The sequence below is a fragment of the Prionailurus bengalensis genome, chromosome B4 (assembly GCF_016509475.1).
Source record: "Prionailurus bengalensis isolate Pbe53 chromosome B4, Fcat_Pben_1.1_paternal_pri, whole genome shotgun sequence".
NCBI lineage: Eukaryota > Metazoa > Chordata > Mammalia > Carnivora > Felidae > Prionailurus > Prionailurus bengalensis.
In genome coordinates this window covers 110336155-110357156 of record NC_057358.1, presented here as the reverse complement: position 1 = coordinate 110357156, position 21002 = coordinate 110336155, and the positions used below count along the sequence as shown (strand labels likewise).

At 34.7% G+C, this 21002-nt stretch overlaps 1 protein-coding gene across 6 annotated transcripts in view; it reads left to right on the top strand.

The window, feature by feature from the left end:
* Window positions 1-21002, top strand: part of CEP290 (centrosomal protein 290) — a 91415-nt gene that overhangs the window by 915 nt on the left and 69498 nt on the right. For 5 of the 6 annotated variants that reach the window (XR_006294434.1, XR_006294433.1, XM_043561964.1 and 2 more), the window contains exons 2-15: window positions 42-171; window positions 328-405; window positions 1372-1441; window positions 1706-1752; window positions 4180-4323; window positions 8575-8628; window positions 9219-9239; window positions 9369-9521; window positions 9936-10118; window positions 10799-10888; window positions 13619-13741; window positions 14806-14929; window positions 18990-19162; window positions 19846-20008. Coding sequence is in view for 4 of the 6 variants with exons in the window: in XM_043561964.1 (XP_043417899.1) it covers window positions 70-171; window positions 328-405; window positions 1372-1441; window positions 1706-1752; window positions 4180-4323; window positions 8575-8628; window positions 9219-9239; window positions 9369-9521; window positions 9936-10118; window positions 10799-10888; window positions 13619-13741; window positions 14806-14929; window positions 18990-19162; window positions 19846-20008 (1525 nt within the window). In the remaining 2 variants the exon portion in view is untranslated. The remainder of the gene's footprint in view (window positions 1-41; window positions 172-327; window positions 406-1371; window positions 1442-1705; window positions 1753-4179; window positions 4324-8574; window positions 8629-9218; window positions 9240-9368; window positions 9522-9935; window positions 10119-10798; window positions 10889-13618; window positions 13742-14805; window positions 14930-18989; window positions 19163-19845; window positions 20009-21002) is intronic. The other variant, XM_043561961.1, reaches the window with a different exon arrangement.

Below are 21002 nucleotides of genomic sequence, written 5' to 3'. Positions count from 1 at the left end.
GTTTACATTGAAAATGCTAATACCCACCTGTTTTGTTACAGAAGGTAAAGCGCAGTGAAAGATTTCACGATGCCACCTAATATAAACTGGAAAGAAATAATAAAAGTTGACCCAGATGACCTGCCTCGTCAAGAAGAATTGGCAGATAATTTACTGGTTTCCTTATCCAAGGTGCTTAACTGATAAACAATACATAGTTGTTTGTGTACATACACGCACAACTATGATTAAGTTGTCCACGAAATCAATGAATGTCACAAATGGAAGAGTTCTCATATTTTGCCTAAGGGTTATAAAATATAAAATAGTTGCTTTCTCTTTACTTAGGTGGAAATAAGTGAGCTAAAACATGCAAGTCAAGAAAATGTGATACACCTTTTCAGAATTACTCAATCACTAATGAAGGTTTGTATGCTGTGGGTTTTAACAATGGTTTTGACTATTAGAGGACGTTTAAGGAACTGTTCTTAAATAAGTTAATCTTTATGAAAGTACCAAGATCACTGAAAATGAGATTGCTTCAAATGTGGATTGAGGATTTTAGTGTGCAAAACATTGCTAGTTTCTGCTCTAAAGTTCCTAGAAGAATGTATAAGGGAAACAGGATGGGGGTGTTTAAAAATAACATACGGAGGTCCTTTGTTAATTATGTTAACATAATTCTGAAGTCAGAATGGAAAATATGAATGACTTCTGTAGGGATTTGTTAGGAAGGGGAGAGATTTTGGTGTGAGAGGCCTCATAAAGGGCAAAGGCCAATGAGTATACTGCAGGTAGAAATCACCCTAAATAAAAACTGGGACTAGAAAATGTGCTTATTCTTTACATTTGAGGAGACAGGTGCAGAAAGTTAATAGTAAATTGTAGAGAAAATAAATGTTGGGTATAGTTTACAGTAGTCTAAGTGTGTTTTATGCTATCACCTATGAGGAGCTGTTAGGATTTTTGAGCCACGATTGATTCAAAAGTATTCCTCAGGAAGGCTAAACTAGGTATGTTAAAAGGACAGAATGAAGGGAATTGAAGCTGTTTAGACAGAACGTTGTGAAGGAGGTTAAACATAAGATTCTGGACTAGAATAATTACAATTGGAATAGGAAAAGATAGTAGAAAACATTACGGAAAAATTAGAACATTAGAAAAGTTACATTACCACGTATGAGATTGAGGAGAAAAAGAGGAATCAAAGATATTTTGAAGCTGTCATATCCTTAAATTAAGAAAGTCATCTATTCAACAAACATTTACTGAAAATCTCCATGTCCCAGGTACTGAAGGCATTAAATACTAGGAAAGCAAATGAAACAAAGTCCTTGTTTTCAGTGCTTTTGTAAAGGCATATTGACATAACTTTTCTTTTTAAATGTTTAGATGAAAGCTCAAGAAGTAGAACTAGCTTTGGAGGAAGTTGAAAAAGCTGGAGAAGAACAAGCAAAATTCGGTAATGCCCTGGAAGAAGTTTATCATAGTGTCCAATAGGGGACTCCGTTTAACATATTCTATAAAATGTGTGTATTCCCAACTTACTTTGAAAGACATGTCTAGAACTCCTGTTTTATGGATGAGGTATAGAAGTTACTTTCTCTTATGTTACCTTATTACAATCACGATGGAGTCTTTAAAAATAATTTTATTACTTTATTGAAATTTATGTAAAAGTTTGTTTTGAGATAAATCTGACCAATTGAAACTTTTTTTTTAATAGAAAATCAATTAAAAACTAAAGTAATGAAACTGGAAAATGAACTGGAGGTATGTCCTTTTGTATTTCCCTAGGGTGTAATTGTTAATTTTATTACTTTGAATTAATACTTTTACAATTTTCTATTGTCTGGAAAATCACAAGAGTGGTATTGTGTTCATAATTAATTGTTCAACATATATTTTATATATTTATTACATACCTTAAATTCTAAGAATTGAGCATTCAGTTGTGAACAAAATAAAAACATTAAATAGCCTGACGTTTACAGACTAGAGGGTTATACAGAAGATTACTAGTAACTGAGCTGGCATGGAGGCATATGGGAATTTGAGGAATAGTGACAGAAGGATATGGCAGAAGTAGCAGCTTTTGAGAAAGCTAAAAGCCAAAATATGAATAGTGTTAAGGAACCAATACATTGAAATTCCTGAGAATGTGGGAAGGAATGTGCTACAAAAATTAGCCTTTAAAAGGGAGAAAAGACCTTCTTTTTAATAGGAAGAATGGATGTGTATAGAAGCTTTTATGTTTGTAGGTTTAGTACCAGAGATTGGAGGGATTGCTAAAAATAAGAGGGGAAGATATATGGTCAAATTTTAAGGAAGATTAAGCTTCAAAAATAGTGGAGAATGAAGTGGAGATTAGGAGATATAGAGTCAGATGATTTGAGTTCAAATCCTGATTCTTTTACTTATTAACTGTGAACTGGGAGGAGTTATTTTTTATCCCCTACTGTATATCCATCTCCTAGAAGAATATCAGCCACTCTCAGTTAATACTTACTAAATTAATTCTGAAGTTGGATTCATTCTGTTAGTGTTTAGCCAGGTACCTGCTGTGGAATGGAAGGATAGGGCTGTGGGAGATACTAGTAAGAAAATGGTTGATGTGGTGATTATGAAATCTCAGCTGATGGGTAAAGAAATCAAGATTTGATTGGTGGGAGAGGTTAGAGAGGAGTCCAGGGATTAGAGGGTCCTGTGAGGTCAGAGGGCAGGTATACTAGGAATCATGAGAGAATGTTTCTGCTGGCACAATGTTCTGGTGTGGGCATGAAAGTGGGAGGCTATAGTGAATTCAAGAAGCATGTAAAAAAAAAAAAAAAATGAGTGAGAGGGAGACCAGAATGAGAGGTATATGGATGTGGAAACTGCTTAGTGGGGCTTTTTGTGGAAGACTAGGAGCCATGTGCCAAAAATTCTCAATGAATTTTGAGAGGGAACAGTTGGGAAGTTAGTAGTTTGCTACTACCCTGAGTAGGTAGGGAATAGATAACTGGATATCATGTGGAATTCAGAGCAGCTGGAGTTTTCACAAAATGTTGGAGGAAGGATAGCCTGGAAGTTGCAGGTTGAGGTAAGTCAACACCATGTCTTGACCCTAAGGTCTATGGGATGTGAAAGAATGAGCATCTCCCAATTAAAAGACTTCCAAAGGAAATAGTATATTAAAGGAACCAAATTGGACCTAAGGCAGGGAGATGGAGAGTATGATTTCAGTAAAAGGGCTGGGGGTATAAAATACTAATATATCTTGATTTTTGAGAGCACAATGGAAGGTTTTCTGAAGGAGGAAAAGAGTGAGAAAAGTATATAGGATTAACACAAATGTATTGTAAAGAGATGAATGTGAGACAGGTAGATGACAAAAGGATGTTTTGGACTATGAGTCCAAATAACAGGAACATGAAGTGAAATGGATTTAATTTGCCATAAGATTTTTTTTTTTTAAAGTAAACTACCCCTAATGTGAGGCTCGAACTCATGACCATGAGATCAAGAGTTGAATGCCCTACTAACTAAGCCAGCCAGGTGCCCAATCTGGCACAACATTTTAAAGATGACCTTAGTCTAGGCCAATCTAGTACATTAACACTAATCACTTGTGGTTATTTGCAAGTGGCTATTTAAACTTAAATTCATTACAATTAAAATTAAAAATTCAATTCTGTAGTTGCAGTAGCCACATTTCAAGTGCTCAAAGCCACCTGTAGGTAGTGGCTGTAGTTCTCTACTGTGCAGAGAACATTTCCATTATCCTAGAAAGTCCTATTAGACAGCAATGGTCTAAAGAGAGTCTGAGGGAAAGGGCAGGTTAAGAGCACCAGAGGTCAGCGACTGGGTGGAGGCCCTGGTGAGTTGTAGCCTGGTTTCAGAGTCCTGATGCTCAGGAGAAGCCTTCATAGCTCATTTCCTGTGTTCTCTGCCTGTGTAGTTTAGTCTGGGGTCTGTGGCTCAGTGGTTATAATAGAGCCTGAATGATTGACAGTCCATTTGTAGCTGTGGGTGGCTCAGAAAAAGCTTAAGGGCTTGCCAGTCTGCAAACTAAAGCTTAAATAAACAGTTTTAAAAACAGGTTCTTAAGCTAACATGATTTTAAACATCTGGTGCTGATTATAATACAAATTTAAAGTCAGTTTGTTGTTGATTCTCCAATTATAATGAGATTGATTTATAGTTTTGGTTTAATTTAAGATGGCTCAGCAATCTGCAGGTGGTCGTGACACTCGGTTTTTACGTGATGAAATTCGCCAACTTGAAAAGCAATTGGAACAAAAAGATAGAGAATTGGAGGACATGGAAAAGGAGTTGGAGAAAGAGAAGAAAGTTAATGAACAAGTAAGGAACATTTTTTCAATGAATCTTAACCATTTAAGTTACGTAAAAACACCTGATTATGCATTTTATAGTGGTAAGTATCAGTTAGTGTGTTTTATGTGAGAATTGATGTACTGTATACTTATCTCTAAGGTTTTACATCACTGTTCATGTTGTCATCACATCTTTAAATCAAATTCCTTGTCTTCAAGAGTACCTCAACTTTATGCAATAAATAGCTATCCATAAAAAAGTAAAGGTTCTTAAGTTGTGTTAATGCCAACATTTTGTAAATCAATGCATATTTTAAATCATAATATTTCATCATTTATACAAATATAGTCATTACCTTTTAGGTTATTCCTTGTTATTTATAAAATACTTCATGCAGGGTACACTTAAATTTAGTTTGAGAGCAAAATTTTTGGCAGATGAATTTGTAAATTCCTGTCGGAAAACAACACGTTTCCTAATTTGCCTCACCTGTCAGTCAACTTATACAAAATCTGCTGCCCAAGTGTGGTAACTGTCCCATCCCAGATTCTCAGAAGCTTTCTCTACCTTTGTGTCCTTTAAGTGAATGGTGTATTACATCCTGAGAATCTTATTTTGTCCATTGTTCTCTTAGAAATAGAAGATGGTAAATTTTAAATAAACAACAATGATTATAAGGTGATGTTGCTATTTAAAAGAATCTGTTATAAATTTATTTGTAAGGAAAAACATCCCTATTCTTGCTATATCCATTTTCTTATATAATTTAGAAGATTTCATGTAAGAGTGAGCTATTTATACCCTTGTTGTAGTGGAAAAAGTATGGATTAATGGCACCTAAAGATTAGAAATAAGTTCTTAGAGGATTGTCTGTTTAGTTGACTCAGTAAAACGTAATAGACCTATGGCTTTCTTAATAATCATAAAGGATTTGGGGGCGCCTGGGTGACTCAGTCGGTTAAGCATCCAACTTTGGCTCAGGTCATGATCTCACAGTTCGTGGGTTTGAGCCGCGCATCCAGCTCTGTGCTGACAGCTCAGAACCTGGAGCCTGCTTCAGATTCTCTCTCTGCCCCTCCCCACTCATGCTTTGTCTCTTTCTGTGTCTCAAAAATAAATGCTAAAAAAAATAATCATAAGGGATTTAACCTATGATATACAGTAATGGAATTGCTTGTTGGGATGTTTGTGGTTTTCTAGACCATTGTTCTTCTGTCTAGCCCATGTATTAGTCAACTTTTTGTCATTTATACCACATACCCTTAGCGAATCACAACTACCTTGTCCATTCTTAGACTACTATCTTTATTCATAGGTACATACACAGAGAGCTTGAATACATAGGCTATATACCATTCTAGTTGCTAGATTCTTTGAGATGGAATATGAGTATGAGTTGTTGGCAATTTCTTCTTTGCCCTTAACCAGTCATTCAGTTTTATTGAGTATTTACAGCTTGCCAGAGACAGGGCAATAATATTCTGCTTCTTGATATTCATTGTCAATAACAAATGTAACATGGATGATATTCTGGGGTGGGATATCTAAATCAATCTTGAGGTTCAGGAAGTGATTTGTAAACTGAGACTGAAGTAGGAGTTAGTCTGGCAAGGGAATGGGATGGCCTTGGTGGTTAAAGAAATGGCATTCTGGGCTGAAGATACAGCATTTGCTAAGATCTAGAGGGAAGAGATGGCATGGTGAATTCAGGGAACTACAGTTACTCATTCTGGCTGAAATATAAGTAAAATAGCTAGTATAGAATCCTTACTAATTGCCAGTTACTTTATATGCACTCATTTGTTATTCCTCATTTCATACTTATCATATAAGATAGGTAACATTTCCCCATGCTATAGATGAGGAAAGTGAGGCACAGAAAGATTAAGTAATTGTCCATGGTTACAGAAATAATAAGTTGTAAGACCAGGATTTAAATCCAGACTTAGTGAGTCTGTGTTCTAAACCACTATACTATCCTGCCTTCCTAGTTCAAACATTTGTGATCCTCTGGAGAGATAAGCACAGGCCAGTTTCTAAGGAGTTTGCTCCTTTTCCTAAAAGGAACCAATGAAGAATTTTGAATCCAAGAATATCATGATGAGATCTATATTTTTGAAATTTATTCAGCTTTAGAGAGAGTGGATTGAAGGGGACTAAGAATAGTAAGGAGACAGGTGTGGTAATTCAGGCAGGTGCCAATGATGGACTAATTAAAGTCATAACTCAAGGGATTAAGGGCTGGAGACACGTTTAGAGAGGTAGGTGTAATTGGATGTAGTGAATGATTGATTGTCAGACAAGAGGGAGGAAAGGAGAGGGGCCCCACTAAGTAGGGATGCAGGAGGGGTTTAGAAGGTGTGCAATTAGTTTTCACCTTTATACATGTTGAGTCCAAGGTCCCAGTGGGCATATTCACAAAAGAGATCTATGGATTTGGAATTCATGAAAGAAAGTGTGGATGATGATTTGTGAGTTATCAACATAGATATTGAAGCCATAGAAATGACTGTAAGGAGATCTCTGAGAAATGTCTAATGAATAGGAAGAGGTGCTTCAAGGAACAGCACTTTAGAAAGGACAAAAATAAAAAATGTGATGTTTGACAAACTAAGAGAAGAGAGCATGAGTAGTGTTAAATGCTTCAGTGTTCTTTACATCTCTGTCCTTGTTAAAATTTTCCAATTCATAAACGATGGGACTGTTTCTTACCTCCTAGCTGATGAGGATGATGATGATGGTGATGATGATAGTAGTAGCAGTAGGTAAACTCCTCAAATTTGTGTAGCATTTTGCATTTTGTTATAAACTTTCTCTAACCTTTTTATTTTGAAAACTATCAAATAAACATGAATATACTCTTCATATAGATTCCCCAATTATCAAAATTTTACCACATTTATTTTACCTGTCAGTATCTTTGTTTTAAGAAAAAATCTTTTTTGAATGTTTATTTTTGAGAGACAGAGACAGAACACAAGCAGGGGAGGAGCAGAGAGAGAGGGAGACACAGAATCCAAAGCAGGCTCCAGGCTCTGAGCTCTCAACACAGAGCCTAATGTGGGGCTCAAACCCACAAACTGTGAGATCATGACCTGAGCCAAAGTCAGATTCCCAATGGACTGAGCCACCCAGGTGCCCTTCTGTCAGTATCTTCGTAAACACATATCTCCCTCTCTTTCTCTTTGCTGCGTCGGTTAAGAGTTGACTGCAGATAAGATGATACTTCACACTGAAATATTTCTGCATGTCTCTCCTAAAAAGTGTATTCCCCCAAATAACCACTATATAATTACCATATGCAGGAAATTTAATATTTATTCAATACTCTACTATCTAGTCTATAAACATATTTTTTTCTATTGGCCTAATAATGCCCTTCACAGTCCTCTACCCAATATCCAAGGTTCCATCAAGGTTCACATACTGATTTGGTTATTTATTAAAGACTTTTAAATGTATTATAATTGCAAACCACTGATATTTTATTTTTTCCTTGAATAAGAGGCAAAAGCAGAAAAATGAAAGGTCATAAGAGGGCTGGGGTTTAGACAACGGATGAAAAAAATCTATGATAATGGTTATAATATTTGTTTTGGGAAACAAAAAGAGTCATAACTGAAATCATCTATATGAGGAAAAGGAACACTCCATAATTTTTTTTGTTATTTCATGTACTGAGTATTGTGCTGATGACTTTATATACAATGTACTTAATTTTTACATCAACATATGAAACGGAAAAATTGAATTTAAGAGATGGTAAATGATTTGTTCATATTGTACTAGAAATTGGTGGATGAAGAATATAAACTTGGGCCAGTCTGATTTCAGATTGCTTCTTTTTAACCATTATGTTGTACTGCCTTATATTTCTAAGTAATTTAATGCTCAACAGAACACAGAATATTCTAGACCTGACATAGAAGAACTGCAAAATGCTAAAGATTTTGGACAGAAAATTACTGTTTATTAGATTTTGGCAGGGGTGGGGGTGGATAATCTGTATACAAAACTTTGGTTAGAGTTTTGGTTTTAGTTTGATTATTGAAGCTTTTACACTTAACCTGTTTTACTTTTCCCAATCCTTAGATTTCACAAATTTTGGATTATTGTTCATGTCTTGGATCAACGTGAAATCCTTAACAGTTAATCATTCTCTACTTCATTAGAGAGGATTTCAAATTTAAATTGATCGGCTGAAAGCCTGGTTTTATATTGAATCACTGCTGGATTTTATTATTATTAATCTTTTTTTTTTTTTTTTTGCTATTTTAGTTGGCTCTTCGAAATGAGGAGGCAGAGAATGAAAACAGCAAATTAAGAAGAGAGGTTGGTAAAAAAATTTTAGTAGTTGTGGCAGTTCAACAAAGATACTTGTTAAAAAAGTTTTCGTAAATTTATACTCTAACTAGAACTGTATTCTTCTAGTAATGTTTTCAAGCTGGCTGATTTTATGATAGGAATTTGTCTCAGGGAAATAGAAAATGAGAGTTGAAGCCATCAAGTACTGTATTCATCTCTTACTTTACGTGGGTAAATTTTGCTTTGTTTTATAAGCCATTCTTTGTTTGCTAACTGACTGTACAACTGGATTTCTGTCTTATCGCTCTTCTTTTACCTACTGTTCTTTTAAATGTTTTGTTTTTTCATGAAATCTTAAAAGTTCTTTATTATTTGGCTCTTTTGAGCCAAATAATATTTATGCATTGTTTACCCTTATAGGAGTTCTTATCTTTTTAACATAATCAAAATATTCTTTGTTTTGGTTGATTATGAGTATTCTTGCTTTCTTTGGTCATCCAAAATAATATCTCATTCTCCTATAATTTCTCATTTTGGTTTTAATTTCTAATGCTTGTTTTTTAATTATATATTTCCTTTCTCGTTTCTAATTACATTTTTCCTGTTCTTTTCTGGAGAACAAACGTCTAAAGAAAAAGGTGAGACTTTAAGGGTGGTGATACCTTGGGAATTTCAAGATCTGTTTTGAGATCCCTATTTAGAGGATGAAATTTTTGTTTCTCTGGATAGTTTCTTAATAGAAAATACTGTATTTGGTCTTCTTCCAGAATGAGCAACTTCGTCAGGATATTGTTGACTATCAGAAACAAATAGATTCTCAAAAAGAAACACTTTTGTCAAGAAGAGGAGAAGACAGTGACTACCGATCACAGTTGTCTAAAAAAAACTATGAGCTTGTCCAATATCTGGATGAAATTCAGGTAAAATAGAAGTCGTTTCAAGGCAATGATTCTTGTAAAATCTTGTTATAATGTAAATCTAGTGTTTGGTCCTACATTTAAATCCTTTAGTAGAAATCTTCAACTATGCATTTGTAAATGTGAAAGAAATTACATCTTTGAAGTTACAAATGTTGCAAATTCATTCATTTTATATGCCTATTTTGGGCATTGCTTAAAAAGAACTAAACTTTTTTAGGTGGAATTTGCTTTATATTTAATTTAATTGGTCAAAAACAATTGGTATTACAGACCTAGTAGAAAGAATTCTCTTGATCTAATAGATCAAGTGGAAAGAATTCTCTGCTCTCCAGCAGACAGTTAAGACTCTGTTTAACTTTAATTTAGTTTAAATTTCAGTTTCTTAAGTTAACTATTACTTTTTAACTTTATTAGACTTTAACAGAAGCTAATGAAAAAATTGAAGTTCAGAATCAAGAAATGAGAAAAAATCTAGAAGAGTCTGTACAGGAGATGGAAAAGATGACTGATGAGTATAACAGGATGAAAGCTATTGTACATCAGACAGATAATATAATGGACCAATTAAAAAAGGAAAATGATCATTATCGGCTTCAAGTAAGAATTGCTGTTAGATTAACTCATTTGTGCAGACTTCATATTGTATCATTACTATTTGTGTGAAGCTGAAAAGTACTTTAACTTTCTAGGATGTGTATTTTTGTCTTATGCTGTAATGTATTCTCTTATACTGTAATATGTTGCCATGCTGATCTATTTGTCCATATGTGTTTCTCCAATGGGACACAAGGTATCCTTTATGTATACCTCATTATTCTTGCCATTTAGGATATATAGTTGATACCTGAATGAATGTGTAGACAGCAATCCGGGAAGCTAATAAATGTGGGGATTTTCTACTAAAGATTCTTAGAAACCCTGTGGGCCATGAAGTTAAATTTTACACCTTAAAATAAATATAAGTATCCTAGAAAAACAATACATTGCTCATTTTTTACATGGATTAAACTAGTGTAAAACATAGAATAATGCTGAAACATATAGTTCTCTAGTAATGACAAATAATTATACCTTTGTAATGAGACAGAAACCATTAAATATTGCCTCTAACTACAGAACTGCTCCAATAATGAATGTGCATTGGCAATGTATATGTGTATACACGTATGAGGATGTATAATGTATATATGTAATATATGTGTAAATGTGCATATATAACAAATATGTATATATTGTGCTATTTTGCAACAGTTCTTGAAATAATTGTTGCCTTTTAGGTGCAGGAGCTTACAGACCTTCTGAAAGCAAAAAATGAAGAAGATGATCCAGTCATGGCTGCTGTCAATGCAAAAGTAGAAGAATGGAAGGTGTTTTTTTCAGTTGACATAAGGGGTTTTGCATTTGTATTTTTGATTTCAATTTCTTAGTTTTCTTTAAAGGCCTTTGGTAGTTAATGACATTTTTATTAAGCAATATTTAAAGTATATCAAATGTCCTGATTACAGGAGCACTAAGTGCTCTCTCTTGTGGAATCCTCTAGCATATTTGTTAGTAAATGAGTTCTTCCACATCAGTGAATTAAACTTTAAGCTGAACTTTTTGATAGAAGTCTAAGTCTAAATCATAACATATTTGTCCTCTAAAATAGATAATTCTAAGTAAAATTAAAATTTTTCAACATAACTCATAGTTACTTTGCATATGTATTATAGTTCCAGGTTTAATTTTAGTTTTTTTAATTCTCACGTCAAATCAAACTATTGGTTTTCAGTGGAAATGGGAGAAAGGAAAGGGATCTTTTAGAATCATCTGAGTTTTTTTTCCAAAAAAACACCTTTCAGGCTCCTCCCCACTCTCCAACCCCAACCAAATCCCCTGGCCTTACCATATCAGAAGCTAAGGGTTATGATGACTATATATTTTGAAAAAAGTCTGAAGCTATTCTGAATGAGTAATTCTAATTTTAAAAGCTGTCATTTCCATAGTTATTGTTTTTTAACAGTTCATATAAATCTTGTTGGCTATTTGGAATTGGTTATCTGGGAAGCTCAGATAACCTATATTTTAAACACAAGCAGTAGGAGTGGAAATGAGGCCCAAAGGGTCCATTGGAGATTAGTAAACTTTCTGTAAAAGTCCAGAGAATAAATATTTTAGACCATCTGGTCTCTGGTATAACTAAACTCTGCTATTATAACATGAAACCAGCCACAGACAATAGATAGATGCATGAGCAAGGCTGTTTCCTAATAAATCTTTATAAAAACAGGCAGCAGGCCAAATTTGGCCTTTGATTCTGTTTTTTCATCCCTGGGTAAAAAGTTTTTACATTATTTTAATTTGGTGGGGGGAGAGATGGTAGTATATAGTATTCTACTGCAGTTTACTTTATTTTCACTTAATAATGCCTTTTAAGAATGATAGAGTACTGGTTTATTCTTTTTAATTGCTTTGTAATTTTTCTTTATAGATAAGTTATTTAATTGATTCCCTATTGTGTGACACTTAGCAAGGTTCTGGTTTTTGATATTAGAAGCAATGTTACAGGGGTGCAAGGGTGGCTTTGTTGGTTAAATCCAACTCTAGGTTTCAGCTCAGGTCATGATCTCACGGTTTCATGAGTTCCAGCCCCACATCAGGCTCTGCACTGACAGTGAGGAGCCTGCTTGGGATTCTTTCTCTCCTTCTCTCTGCCCCTCCCCCATTCATGTTGTGTGTGTGTGTGTGTCTCTCTCCCTCCCTCAAGATAAATAAAAAAAAAAGAAACAGTGTTATAATTAATTCTTTATGTATTTGTTATTTTGCAAATATGCAGGTTAAATTGCTACAAATTGTGATACATATCCAAATACATACCTCCAGTTTGACACTTGCCTTTAGGCTTTATGGTATTTTTTGCCATGAAGTATTTCTTTTTATAATATGTAGTTTATTTTTTTGTGCCTTTTTATCATAATTAGAAAGGGTTCTGAGTATAAAATTGTTTTCTCATACTTTCTTCTAGTGGCTCCTAATTTCATCTTTTACATTTAAGTCTTTGAAGCATGTATATAATTAATTTTGGCATGAAGAATGAGGTATGGATGCAGTAGACCTACTCAGTCATCCAAACATTATATATTGAACATTTTATCTTTCCCCTACTGAAATAGTTTTATTTTTAATATATACGAAACTTCTGTTGAATTTGAATTTATTTTTGGACTCTCTCCTTTATATTGATTGATATGTTTTCTAACCATGTATCTTTGTTTTAGTTATTGTTATGTATAAATATTTGTAAAAGCTGTTCATTTTTCAGCTTTTACATGCTTTCCTATGAACTTATTTTTTTTAATATAAATTTTAGAAATAGTTCTTAAAAATCTCATTTTAGAGACGTCAGGTTGGTTCAGTTGGTTAAGTGTCCAACTTTTGATTTTGGCCCAGGTCATGATCTCACAGTCCTGAGATCAAGCCCTGTGTTGGGTTCTGGGCTGGGCATGGGACCTGCTTGGGATTCTCTCTCTCCCTCTCCCTCTCCCCCTTCCCTGCCCTCTATCTCTTTCTCTCTCTCTTTAAAAGAAAAAAAAAAAAAAGAAAGAAAAGAAAAAATCTTATTTTATTGGATATGTGATAAATTTATAAGCTAATTTATAAGTTGATTTTGGTATTTGGTTCTTCTAGCAAAGAACACAAGACATCCTTAATTCAAAATATTTTGTGCCTCTTGGTGGCATTTTAAAGTTTTCTCCATAAAGATTAATTGTGCAAAACTTTTATGTAGTTGTATGAAGGTATTTATAACATGGATAGGTTTTGGAAGCTTGTGATGGTTGAAAGATTGAATTTCTAAAACAACAAAAATTTTTTAAAATGTTAAGACAGCAACTAAATGTATATTTTTGAATCATTTCTTACTTGAATTTAAGATTATACACACAAAAGGAACAATGATACGCAAATAGTTGCTGATACTTTGTTACTTCAAAGTGTATTTTATTTCCTGTATTTTCTTGAAATATGCTAATGGTATATATTAAGAGTATTTATCATAAGTGAAAAATGATTTGTCAATTTTCCTCTTATGTAACAGATTCTATGTTGTTTATATCTAGTTAATTTTGTCTTCTAAAGATGATGAAATTATTGAATATCAGCAAATGTTACATAACCTGAGAGAGAAATTGAAAAATGCCCAGCTCGATGCTGATAAAAGTAGTGTGATGGCTCTACAACAGGTAAAACCTTCTCAAAATTTGGTTTATTAGTCAATGTGTCTAACTTAGTGGCTTGCACTATTGGGTATATAATAAAGTCTTTTAAAGTCCAGTCCCAAGAAACAATTAGAATTAAGTTTAGAGTTAGGAATAGAATTATTTTGTGTATTTTTCTGTGTTGATGCAGATAATATCCATATTGTTTTGATTGAGAATTATTTAATAAGAAACTTAAAAACTTTTAGAAACTTAAAAATAGCTTCGTACTCTATTAACATTTATTATATCGTATGTTAGTGCTGAAATGTCCTGTATAATGTGAAAAAAACTAAAAGTGCGGTTGTAATTTGTGCTACATAATTTACTTTTGGGACAGCTAGGTGGCTCGGTTGGTTGAGCATCTGACTCTTGATTTCGGCTCAGGTCATGATCTCATGGTTCATGGGATCAAGCCCCATGTCCGGCTCTGCACTTACTGTGCAGATCCTGCTTGGCACTCTGTCTCCCTCTCTCTCTGCCCCTCCCCACTTATGTTATCTCTCTCTCTCTCTCTCTCTGTCTCTTCTCTCTCAAAATAAATAAACATTTTAAAATACATAAAATAAAAAATAAAAAGATTTTTCTTTTGGTACAAATATATTCATGTAGCAGTTATACTTTCATCATCTGGGCTCTGTGGTCATAATCCAAAAGAGGGAAATTTGGGTAGTATTTGGAGGATAAGAACAATTGCAAGAGACAGTATTTTGAATGAAGCACTGTAAGGTAAAAGATGGTAATGGATGGGTCATGAGGAATGGTAGCCTGAAAGTCCTATGAAGCCATTAATATTAGAAAGTTCTGGAACTCCCTTTGCTGGGATGTTAGCCATTATATCCATCTGTGTTAGAGTGACAGCAGTGTACCTAACATTGTGTAGTGCAGTTGAGGGTCTACAAAGTAGTAGAAGACATAATTTTGATCCATAAAAAATATATTCTATAGTCTTGTTGAAAAAAACACAAGACCTACTTTTTTCCTTAGTTTTAAAATGTAGGTTAACATTCATGAAGAAATAACATTCATTATTCAAAAATATTTTATAGGGTATACAAGAACGAGATAGTCAAATTAAGATGCTCACTGAGCAAGTGGAACAATATACAAAAGAAATGGAAAAAAATACTTTCATTATTGAAGATTTGAAAAATGAGCTTCAAAGAAACAAAGGTAATTCAATGTTGAATAAGTATATAAAGTTATTTTATGTACCATCCAATTTTACATGTATTTTTATTATGTCTTGTCATTATATGTATTACTGACTTTTCTTTTTGAATTTTATCATAATTTCAAAAAATTATACAGTATGTTATTACTACTTTACATATATTGCTAGTGTTTAAATTTTTAAGTGGTAGAGATATTTTCAGTAATTTTTCCCTGATGAAAATTACATTAACATTTATTACCAGATTAGTTACATGAAGAAATGAAAAATGGTGATATAATTAATTATACTTATTTATCCCCTTTTTTTATAATTAACAAAGAATAGAAGAGAATAACATTGTGATGCATGTAGCAGCATTGTAGATAGTTTTCAGAAGTTCTTTGACTCATCAACATTTGAATTAACCTTACCCAATTTAATGTCTCATCTTATTCTCCCTACCCTGGGTCATACTGCTTTGCCTAATACATCTAAGTAGAAGCACATGCAACATCAATGGTCTTCTGTTTCCACAGCACTACATGCCATAGTTATACCAGGGCACATTAATGCAAACTATTCATGATCAATTCATGACGGATTTAACATAGTTGCTGAAGATAAAAAAATAAAACACAAAGGGAAATAGCTAGGGAGTGTGTATGTGTGTAAGTGAAATAATGGTGGTGGTGGTGGTGGTGGTTGGAGTTGTGGTTGTAATTTTTTTCACATGTTTTTTTTGTTTTTTGTTTTTTGTTTTTTTTTGGGAGAGAGAGTGTGTGAGTGGGGGAGAGGGACAGAGGGAGAGGTCTCAGTGTGAAGAACTACATGGGGCTCGATCTCATGACCCTGGGAGTTGGAGGCTCAACACACTGATCCACCCAGGTGCCCCTGTATGTTGTAATTTAGATAGTGAGGCAAAAGCCTCATTGAGGAGAGACTTGAACAAACACAGCAAGTGAGATAGTAATCCAGGCAGATATCCCTAAACAGTGGGAATGAGTGTAAAGGCACTGAAGCAGGAGTGTACCGAGCATGTTGAAGAACAACAAAGAAGCCTTTGTGGCTGGACCAGTGGGCAAGTGGGGTAATAGGTGATGAAATCAGAGAGGTAGCTAGGGACCATGTCATATGGGGACTTACAGTTCACTATAAGGACTTTGGCTTTTATTTTAAGTGAGAAGAAGCACCAAAGAAAGTTTCTGAAGATGGGAGTGATATAATTTGATCCATGCTGTATCTGCAATAGACCATAGGGGTGTTAAGGACAGAAGTAGGCAAACCTGTTTAGGGCTGCGTTTCCAGCAGGTTCAGAAATGATCAGGTACTTAGTTAAATAGGACATGTTAAGTTTGAGATGCTTATCAGACATCTGACTGAAAGTATTAAATAGGCACTTGTATTTATAGAAGTCGAGATGGAGGACAACAGTCTCAGGCTCAACATCTAAATTTGGGAACCATATGTGTAAAAATGGTAGTTGGAGTCATGAAGCTGGCTGAAATCATCAAAGGAACAAATGTTAAGAAAAATAACAAAGATTGAGCCTGAGGATGCTTTTACTTAGAGGCTAGGGAGATGAAAGGGAACAACCGAAGGAGGCTTAGAGATAGGGGAAAATCAGGAATGTGTGGAGTCCTGAAAACCACATGAGGAAAGTCAGCAAGGAAGAGAGTAAGCAACCGTGTTCAGAGCTATATCCAATGCTGCAGATAAGTCATGAGGAGCACTGAAAATTTACTAGTGGATTTAGCAGTGGTCATTTTGGTTTAAGAGAAGGTAGGTAGAGATGAAATAAAACAGTATGGAAACTCTTTTGAAGACTTTGTATGAAGGGAAGGAGAAAAATGGAGTAGTAACTTGCATGAGGAAAAGTGTTTTTTCTTCTTAAAATGGAAGAAACAATCATGCTTCTAGGTTAAAGGAAAGATCCACTAAAGAAAAAAAATTGAGGCACTGATGAAACAGGAGAGAGAGAGAACTTCTGGAGCAATATCCTTGCAAAGGCATTGGGATGGGAGCTAGCGTTCCAGTGGGGTAGTTGGCCTTAGGAGCACAGAGAACTCATCCATAATAACAGGAAGGAAGGTGGAGTGTGTAGATACAGAAGCAGGTAACTGTGTAGATGACCTGATGGTGGGAACAGGTGGAACTGTATTGATTGCTTCTCTTTTCTCAAGCAAGTTAGGATTGGGGAAGATGTGTTAGCAGTTTGAGGAGAGAGAAGAAAAGAGAAGGTATATAATGGCTATCTGGAAGAGTGAACACACTAGGGAAATGTAATATGATTGTTGAGCCAACAACAAAGCCCATTTGTTATACTTTTCTATGTGTGTCTGTATTATGTATTTATTAGAATTATACTTTGACAGTAGTTTAAACTGCTTTAAAAGGGTGACTGATACCATGGGTTTTGCATATTCCAGCCACCAGGAGAAGAAGAGGCAGTTGATCTCTGCTATCAAATAAGAGACAGGTCTTACCTAATGACATTTCAGTCAGTCCACAGTCATATGACCCCTAAAGTCACAGAAGGTGTGTCTACTAATATATACTGTATACCTGAAGTGAATTTGTAAATTGACCGAGGTTTTCATTGGCCAGCATTAGGTTTAGCTATTAGAAATAGAGATTTGGTAAATGGTGGCAAAATCAAGACAGAAGTTTATTTTTCTGCTTGTGTAATGATGTAGAATTAGGCAGTCCAGGGTATTGCCCTCATCTGTTTCATCCAAGGTGGACCTTTCCCCTCCTATCCATATCCCAAACTGCAAGGTAGAGGAGGCAGGGCAGGAGGCATATGACACACACTGAAGGTTAGTCAGGTAAATATGTTGTGGAGAGCCATGTGGAAGAAGGAAGAATAGATACTGGGGAGGAGTCAGCCTCTGTTACATTCTCCATCTAGGCTTTTTACTCCAGAGAGCAGGGCTCGTTTCTTATAAACATACGTGATCTCCCACACGAATCCAGTACCACCTACTTTTAAGTATGTGCTCCAAATCAGTGGGTGCTCATGGATAAGAATGATTTGTGTTGATCATAGGAATACGATATTTACCTCAAGCAACAGTTTGGTAGGGAAATCTAGGTGGAGATTTTGTAGCTATGAAGTTTAGCTGCAAGTGGCAGAAAAAAATCAAATGTAATAGTGTTTTAAACAGGACAGAAATATATTCTTCCATGATGTAAACAAAGTTGAAGCAACTAGTTTGGGGTTGGTATGATACCTGTTCAAATATTGGGTATTGGGCACCCTGTTACTTATTGTTCTGCCTATCCTAACATGTAGTATCCATTTCATGTTCTGAGTGTTTGAGTTCCAGACTTAATACCATATTCCAGATAGCAGGAAGGAAGAAAGAGGCATTCAGTCGTCTCCTTTAAAAACAGTTCCTGAAATACACATATGGCTTGTTTACTTGTATCCCGTTAGTCACACAACCACATCTAGCTGTTGGGGTATAAGAGGAAATTTAGTCTGTATTTCAAATTTTTTTTTTTTCAACGTTTATTTATTTTTGGGAAAGAGAGAGACAGAGCATGAACGGGGGAGGGGCAGAGAGAGAGGGAGACACAGAATTGGAAACAGGCTCCAGGCTCTGAGCCATCAGCCCAGAGCCTGACGCGGGGCTCGAACTCACGGACTGCGAGATCGTGACCTGGCTGAAGTCGGCGCTTAACCGACTACGCCACCCAGGCGCCCCTAGTCTGTATTTCAAATGGCTGTGTGTCTAACTAAAATTGCAAAGCTCTAAGGCAGTGGACAAAGGTTCAACAGTAGGAACAGATAGCTAATGGTTTTTGCCACAGTGATCATTCTTTGAAAACAGTGTTTTACAGTCTTTTATAATCCATAACCTTTCAGCTAAGATTTTATTGAACTTTTTAACTTGTTTTATCATGAAAATAAAAACAAATTTTATTTTAAAGATATAAAATTATAAATTAATATTAAAGGGATTTTCTTTAGTGACACACCTCTTTTCCTGCTTCCCGTATTGGAATCAAGGATTTAAAGGAAGAAGTAGTCAATTCGATTCTATTAATTCATGAATTTTTTTTTTCCCCCTTTAGGTGCTTCAACTCTTTCCCAACAGACTCATTATATGAAAATTCAGTCAAAGGTTCAAATGTTAGAAGAGAAAACTAAAGAGGCTGAGAGAACAGCTGAACTGGCTGAGGCTGATGCTAGGGAAAAGGATAAAGAACTAGTTGAGACTCTAAAGCGATTAAAAGATTATGAATCGGTATGTATTTTTATCTTGTCCATCAAGGAGCTTACAATATTCTTGCCACTTACAGTGAGACTGTTCTATGCTGTATACTGTGTTCCTTTAAAAGCCTTCAGAAGTGCTTTGTGTTCAAGGTTCTCTTACTCAAACTTTTGAGTAGCATTTACTTTTCAGCAAGAGAACTGTTTTCTAATCATTTGATCAAAACATTTTGCCCAGATAAGCAGCTTTGGTGAGGCAGCAAGTTTAGTTTTCTTGTCTAGATGTGACACCATTGGTTTATTTGATAAAAGTTATTTCAGGGACAGTTTTGCTGCCTACTGTGCCGACACAGAGTGCTTACTCTGTACTTTTGGTATTTTTAAATCTAATTACCACTAAAACAGGCATCTAATGGCTTATGTATTCTAATAGTGTCACTGATTTATTATTCCTTTCCTACATTTTGTTATGTGTTTTATATGTCATTTTCTGAGTCACTTTGTTATTAGGATGCTATACTGGGAAGTTTCAGCTGTTCCATTTTCCATCATTATTGCTGGATTTGGTTTTTGAAAGAACAATAAAAAGCATTTAATGACACAAATCTTACATATATGTGTACTTCCGCTTAGACTTAATAAGAAAATAAATTCATGAATTTGATAATTTATTCAAATAAACCATGTTATACTTAAATTAGATTGGATATTTTTCAGGGAATATATGGTTTAGAAGATGCTGTTATTGAAATAAAGAATTGTAAAAACCAGATTAAAATAAGAGATCGAGAGATTGAAGTATTGACGAAGGAAATCAATAAACTTGAGTTGAAGATCAATGATTTCCTCGATGAAAATGAGGCACTTAGGGAGCGCATGGGTGAGTCATCTTTTAAGTCCATAGTTTGATCAACCCTAATTGTCAAGTCATTTTTTTGTTTTCCTTCTTGTTTATTCAGTATTACTTTAAAATAGGTGAGTGTTGTTTTTTTTTTTTTCTTTTCCCAAATCAATCCTCTAAAAATATTTAAAACAAAAGTGGAGCTGCTCTGATTGAAGTGGGGTTGAGGATTAAATGGGGTTGGGATGGTGGGTGGTCAGACCTGGAGCAGGGTTTTATTCATTCTGGATCTCTTCATTAATAATTGCTTGTTTAAAAATTGAAAGTCTACTAAGTTAATACCACACGTTAGAAGTTAACCACCCCCCATCTGTATGACCCATGTTAGTTTGCAAAGTGCTCTTGTTCAGGTAAATTCATGAGGACATTTAGAAGTACTGGTTAAGTACTTGACTTTTATATTTATGCTGCTTAATTTTTACTTTGGTCTAGTATTTTAAGGTTACTATTGATTCTAAGAAGTAATTGGTAAATTTGGCTTGAAAGTTTATTGATTTCAGTAAATAGTTCATTAATGAGTATGTTTCATTTGAATGTTAAATTATGACAGTGCAATCTAAATTGCTACTTTGAAATGAAAATAAAAACCGAAATATTGATTTCATTATACTTGGTAAATCCCAGTTAATGCTTTCTTAGAGTTAAAATGATCATCTGCGAAAACTATTCTCTAGAGGAAGGAAAAGTAAATATTTATAAAGATGATTTATTTGTAAAATGTATGTAAGTATGACCCAGAATCATGCCAGTAGCCCAGGTTAGCCTTCTGATCAGCTTCAGATCACAGCCAACTTTAAACTAGAGGTCGCTAAAGATGACTGAGCCAATTGGACAGCTGTCACAAACACCAGATTGTCTGTATTTGAAAGCCTCCAAATCTTGGTTTATACTGCTTGAGACGATCTTCATGTCTACTCAGTAATAGAAAGTTAGGCATGCTGGGGACATCAGACTAGTAATGATAATGTAATTT